The 6511-nt window shown below is 51.7% G+C and overlaps 1 protein-coding gene across 2 annotated transcripts in view; it reads left to right on the top strand.

Moving 5' to 3' along the window:
• Ak8 (adenylate kinase 8) overlaps positions 1 to 6511 on the top strand; it is a 120213-nt gene that overhangs the window by 63364 nt on the left and 50338 nt on the right. For both annotated transcript variants that reach the window (XM_005346183.2, XM_026778594.1), the window contains one exon: positions 3777 to 3918. In XM_005346183.2, the coding sequence (XP_005346240.1) occupies positions 3777 to 3918 (142 nt within the window). The remainder of the gene's footprint in view (positions 1 to 3776; positions 3919 to 6511) is intronic.

Raw genomic sequence — 6511 nt, 5'->3', positions numbered from 1 at the left:
TGCAGGTGAGGGGTGTGTGGAGGACAGGTGTGGTGCAGGTGAGGGGTGTGTGGAGAACAGGTGTAAGAGCAGGTGAGTGGTCTGGAGGACAGGAGTACCGGGTACAGATGGGGAGCGGGTTGTGAGAGGGTGTGGAAGGAAGTTATGAGTAGGTTTTGGAAGAATGTGTGCTAGAGTTAAGGGCCCCCTTCTACTTCATCTGGTGGTATCCAGGAGGGTTATGACACAAAATACTGTTTTAAGACCTCAGTATCTTCCTGGTAGGCTGGACAGCAGGGGGCGCTGTGGTCTGCTACAGCCTGGATGTTGGCTGTGGCTGGCTCCCTTCTGGAATAGGCTGAAGATGACATGTCAGACCCACAGAGAGGGACCAGTCCCAGCCAGCTCTATCCCACAAGTGGCCACTTCAGGATGATAAGTTGTCCTGTCTGGAGTCCAAAAGTGATGCTTACAGGAAGCCAGGTGTAGAGCCGGCCTGAGATTCTAACCACAAGATCCTAACTCTAGACTGGAGTGTGGCCAGGGCTCCTGGGTCTTGGTAGGTACCCTGCTGAGGCTCCCTAGGCACACCCAGCCCTGGAATCGGTGAACTGATATTTTAATAACCTTGAAATCAACTCAAGGACCTTGAAGAAGGGAGAGAGAGGGAAGAAAGCTAACGTCACATGGTGTGACCCCGTGGAATAATAGACCCCTCACATTTTGCACTCTGCTAAACTCAGCTGACAGGACGCTCTGGAGAAGTAGCCCTTGGCAGCGGCTAGAGGAAAGGGTGAGATGTTAACTGTCAAGCTCTGAAATCACGCCTGAGGCATCTAACTTAATGGTGAATGACTTTAGGTGAAGAACCATCTCTGGGAGAAGAGGATAAAGGATAAATGTTCATGTTATCAAGGGGACTTTAAGCTTCTCGCAGAACACTATCAGCGAGATCTGGTCAGAGAGCCAATAGCTGCCAAACTGGTTGGTCAGAACACGTGGGGCTGGGCCAACACGCCCTGAGCCTGCAGTGAAATCAAGACACACAGGCACCTGAAAGCTCTTACGCAGACTCTTGGGCCATATTGGGGTCTTCGGGTTCCTCCCCTCTACACCCAGATCCTACCCCTCTGACGACTACATGGGTAGGGCAGTGGCCTCAGTATCCTGAGGGGTTCAGCCATTTATTCTCTGCCGGCAGTCTCTCCAGCTCCCTTCACCTCAACCAGATGAGACAGCACAGCCAGTGCCCCAGAGGACACCCCTAGAGTGCTTCTTGGGGGGAAGACTGGCACACGCCTCAGCTCTGTAGCCTCCTAGAGACTCTGGATGTATTGATGCTTCATGTTGTACATGGATGATAGACCTTGCCAGGATAATCCAAGATGGGCAGTTCTGGGCAAACCCTCATGATGCCAGGCTCCCAGCAGAGCTTCCCTAGCTGGTAAAACAAGAGGATGTTACCCACCCACAGAGTTGCTCATGTGGGAGCCACCTAAGGGTAGCCTTCTATCCCAGGAACAAGTTCATAGTGACCAGCCCAAGCTTTGCAGATAAAAGTTTCCTGTGTTAAGGAAATAGCACATGGGACATGGCTCAGTGAGTAGTGTTGGCCTAGTACACATGGCGAGTACAGGAAGCCACAGGTCCGAGCCTCATCCTCAGCACCACATAAGCCAGGTGTGAGGATATGTCTCCTGGCACTTAGGAGGTGGAGGCAGGAAGATGAGAAGTTTATAGAAGTTCCTTGGTTACATAGTGAGGTCCTGACTCAGGAAGTAATGAAAGGAGGGAGGGAACTGTTTGTTTGTTTGTTTGTTTGTTTGTTCATTTGTTTGGTAGCCCTAGCTGTTCTGGAACTCGCTCTGGAGACCAGTCTCACCTCAAGCTCAGAGATCCGCTTGCTTCTGCCTCCCAAGTGCTGGGATTAAAGACCTGTGCCACCACTGCCCAGCCGAGGAGGGAATTCTTTGGGGACTGTCTCCAGCATTCCAAGTCCATGCAAGCTGTGCATGCAGTGACTAAGAAATCCTGTCTACAAAATAGAAGGCTAGGAATAGCAGCCAAAGTTGCCCTCTGACCTCCACATGCATGTGGTGACATTGGTGCTTGCACTCACACGAATGTGCATGCGCTGAGCCCTCGACTGTGGACGTGATGTGACCTGCTACTTCAAGTTCCTGCATTGACTCCCCGGCTAAACCCTTTCTCCTTCAAGTCAACTCCTGTCAAGTCCTGAGATCACCACAGGGCAAGAGGCAGCCCTAGTAGCTGCTCTAAATGGGCAGCCAGAGGCCTTAGTTTGGTTGAGATGGGGTCTCCCTCCCTACACAGGCTGGCCTTGAACTCACAAAGATCCACCTGCCTGTGCCACCCAAGTGCAGGGATTAAAGGTGTTTGCCACTGTACCGGCTGGCTAGAAAGCCCCAAGTCTAAGGTGATGCTTATCCTTTGGAATACAGCTGTAGCTTTTTTTTTTTGAGACAGAACAGCACCCAGAAAATCATCATGTGGAGGGCAGTGCCTCTCCTTCACTGGCTGCCTAGGCTGCAGGCCTGTGGAGCCTCGTGAGGCTTCAAAATATGCCCTAGATCACTTGCTAGAGCCACAGATGTTTGGTGATAGGGGAACCTTGCAGAAGCTTCTAGAGAAACAGCCAAGCATCCCCGCTTGGGGCCCACATCCATGGCAAACAGGAGTAATATTTACCGAGTATTTCTGGGAAAATGAGTGCAAAGCGCAGGCGATGCCGTGCAAATTGCCAGGACGCAGAACATTAGCAACACGGAGCATTTAATGAGTCTAGGAAGAAGGGATGAGTTTCGGGAAAATGTCACTTGCAGCAATGTAAACAGGCTTCTCTCATCTCCTGTGCTGGGGACTCAGTCTCCAGGTAGGAGCAGAGCTGTGAGTCTGGAGAGATCGGGTTCTCCGGACGGATGAGGGGAGCCTCGGCGGGAGGCCAGAGGGGTTGCTGTGAACTTCAGGTCCTCTGAGGTCTGCTGGATGGAGCCTCAGTGGCGTTGGGTGGAAATTAAAACTCCGCACCAGGTGTGCTTTCAGGAGAAGCATTTGCTGTGATCCCAAAGCTTGTGCTCCCCGCCCCACACCTCCCAATTCAATGCTAAGATGGTGGTCGGGAAGATGGGACCCTAAGGAGTGATTGCATCTCAGTGATGGAGTCCTCCTGGAAGGCTACCATGGCAGCTTGACAGCCAGAATTCAATCCCTAGGGCCCAGACAAAGATGTGAGGAGAGATATGACTCCATAAAATTCAGTTCTGACCCCCACAAGCATCCCTTTGAACAGAGAGAGCCAGGGCTTGAGAGATGTCAGCAGTTGAGAACACTGGCTGCTCTCACACGGGACCCAGGTTTGGTTCCTGGCACTCACGTGTTGGCTCACAACCATCTGTAACTCCAGTCCCAGCAGGGCGCATATAAACTAGAGAGGGGTCCACCCTCCCCAGGGTCGGCCCTCAACTTTGCCTCTTAGCCTCCAGATCTCAGAGAGTCAAACACTGCTGTGCTTCTCGGTTCATGGTGCCTTGCTTTAGCTGCCATGACAGACTCAGATGGAGGATGGTGTCTCATGAAGGAGTGAAAGGTGAGGACCAAGATCACCCGCTGCATGGCCCATCTCAGGCGGCTCTTGTCGCTGGGCCACAGAGGGACCTTGTCCAGGTGGTTCCAATTGCCTCTGCCCAAAGCTACCCACGCAGTAGCTCGGCATGTGGCCCAGGAAGACTAGAAAGTTGTTGGCTACAGCACGCTCTCCTATCCTTCTTCCTCTACAGTGCCAGACAGCATCATCACCAAGGCTCTGGCTGAGCGTCTGAGCCAGCAAGACTGCATCCAGAAAGGGTGGGTGCTGCATGGCTTCCCAAGAGACCTGGACCAGGCACGGATACTGACCTCTATGGGCTACAGTCCCAACAGGTGAGCTGCTTCCCCAGAGGCCCTCCCGGGCCCTGGCAATCTTCTTCCCACTGGGGACTCAGGTGATGGTGGTGCGCCACCAAGAGTTTCTAGTGCACCAAAATGGTGCACGTAGTCCCATTCCCCATGCATCCCACTCCATTTACCCTGTGAACTCAGAGTCAGGCTAAGGTTCAAATCCTGCTGCAGGTTGTGGGTTTGAGTTCTAGTTAATGTTGCTCTGGGTCTGTCCACACGCATGACCCGCCCTTTGACATTCTTAGGCCTACCTCTGTCTGAACTTTCTGTTTCCCATGCCTATTTCTCCAACACTACCACACTGGTGAGCCACTTGAGGTTTTGTGTGTGTGTGCACGCACACGCATGTGTGTGTGCGGGTGACTCGCTGAGTTCTCTTTCCACTTTATGTGGGGTTCTGGGGAGCAAACTCAGGCTGCCAGGCTTATGCCATGCCATCTTGCTGGCCCTAGACACTTTAGTTTTGTGACATATGTCAACACAATATAGGCACGGCCCTCTGACTGTGCCATCTCACTAGACCTTTAACATTTTATTACACTATTTATTCACTATGGAGTGTGTGCAAACCTCTGAGCTATTATTGTTATTGTTGTTGTTGTTATTATTATTATTTGGTTTTTCAAGACAGGGTTTCTCTGTAGCTTTGGAACTACCTCTTGTAGACCAGGCTGGCCTTGAACTCACAGAGATCCACCTGTCTTTGCCTCCCGAGTGCTGGGATTAAAGGTGTGCTCCACCACCCGGCTACCTCTATATTTTTAATTGTTTATTCTTTGGCTAATTGTTTAATAGTTACTTTGATCAATATATAATTAAAACTTAAAGTCATGTCATTAAGCATATGGTCTAAGTGAAACATGTTCATTTTATGCTCAGATTTGTACCCTCACCTCTGAGTGTTTGTTGCTCATGCTGTCTGCAGGAGCCCCTTAAGGACCAAGTGATTTGTTAACTTCTCATTGATATTTCACTTCTTTCTCTGTTGGTTTGCTTTTAGGGTTGGGTGCCCCAGCCCCTCCACCCACAAGCTACTCTCTAGTCCTGTTATTTAAGTCAGGATCACTATGTGGCCCTAGTTGGTCCCATTGTCTCCCTGGACTGCAGGGGTACTGTCAAACCTGGCGGCATTGCCTCTCTGATGGTTCTTATTGTTTCATATGGCTTTTACCTTATCTCTTCTGGTGGTGTGTTATTTGTTGGGTACTTTTCTGCTCACTAAGAGGGGAAGGATTTCTTCTTTCTCAGTGCTTTGGGGGGGGGGTCACCACATGGCTGGTGAGCACCATGGGCTTGGGCAGGACAAGATAGGGTACATGTGTTTGTTGTGGTCTTTACTGCCTATGACCTGGGGACCTGGTATGATCGCCAAAGGCACAACCCTAGTGACCTTTTTCCTCCAATTAGACCCCACCTCCTAAAGTTTTCAGAACCTCCCAGAACAGCGCCACCTGTTGGGACTCAAGTGAACAACATGGAGCCTGCAAAGACATTTCCAGTTCAAAGCACAATAGAACACACTGGTTGGGATTTGAAAAAAAAAAAAGATTCCACTTCCAGGTTTTTGTTTATTTGATGCAGGATCTCCTGGATGTTGGGCTGCCCTTGAACTCACTGAATAGCCGAAGATGACCTTGAATTCCTTATCCTCCTGTCTCCCCCTCCTGAAGTGCTCTGATTGCATATGTGTACCTCATATCCAGTTTATGTGGTGCTGGGCATTGAATCCAGGGCTCTCTATATGCTAGGCAAGCATGCTAGCAGATGGACCACATCCCCATCCCACCAGTCTTAATAGCTGTGTGGAACCTGCATGCTCTGGCCGAAGAGCTGTACACACCCAAGAGTAGTTGCCCCAGAAGGAAGCTGGCTCAAAAGTGTTTTGCTTACACATCCTGTTCATGGTTGATCACCCATCACTGAGGGAAGTCGGGATAGGACTCAAGCAGGAACATGGAGGAACGCAGCTCATTGGCTTACTCAGCCTGCGTTCTTACAGGACCTAGGACCACCTGCATAGGGATGGCTCCACCCGCAGTGGACTGGGCCTGCCTGCATCAGTTAACAGTCAAGATAGTGTCACACAGACATGGCCACAGACAAATCTGGTGGCGGTGTTTCCTCATTGAGGTTCTCTTCGCCCAAGGGACTGTAGCCTGTGTCATGCCCACAAACGCCAGCCCAGCCTCCCTCCCCGGTATCCAGTAAGACACGGAAGTAATGGCGGGAAAAGAGAGGATGAAACAATAGCATACTAGGGAGGGCACAGCACGGTAGGGAGGGCACAGTGGGGAGGGCACAGTGGGAGGGCATGGTGGGGAGAGCACGGTGGGGAGGGCACAGTGAGGAGGGAACAGTGGGAGGGCACGGTGGGGAGGGCACGGTGGGGAGGGCACGGTGGGGAGGGAACAGTGGGGGGACACTGAGAAGGGCACAGTGGGGGGACACTGAGAAGGGCACAGTGGGGGGGACACTGGGGAGGGCACAGTGGGGAGGGCACAGTGGGGGGGGAACAGTGGGGAGGGAACAGTGGGGAGGGAACAGTGGGGAGGTCCAGCCACCTCACAGTCACCTG

The sequence above is a fragment of the Microtus ochrogaster genome, chromosome 4, assembly GCF_000317375.1.
Source record: "Microtus ochrogaster isolate Prairie Vole_2 chromosome 4, MicOch1.0, whole genome shotgun sequence".
Taxonomy (NCBI): Eukaryota; Metazoa; Chordata; class Mammalia; order Rodentia; family Cricetidae; genus Microtus; species Microtus ochrogaster.
Note: the sequence above shows the minus strand (reverse complement) of the source record. Positions and strands in the feature narration are given on the sequence as shown.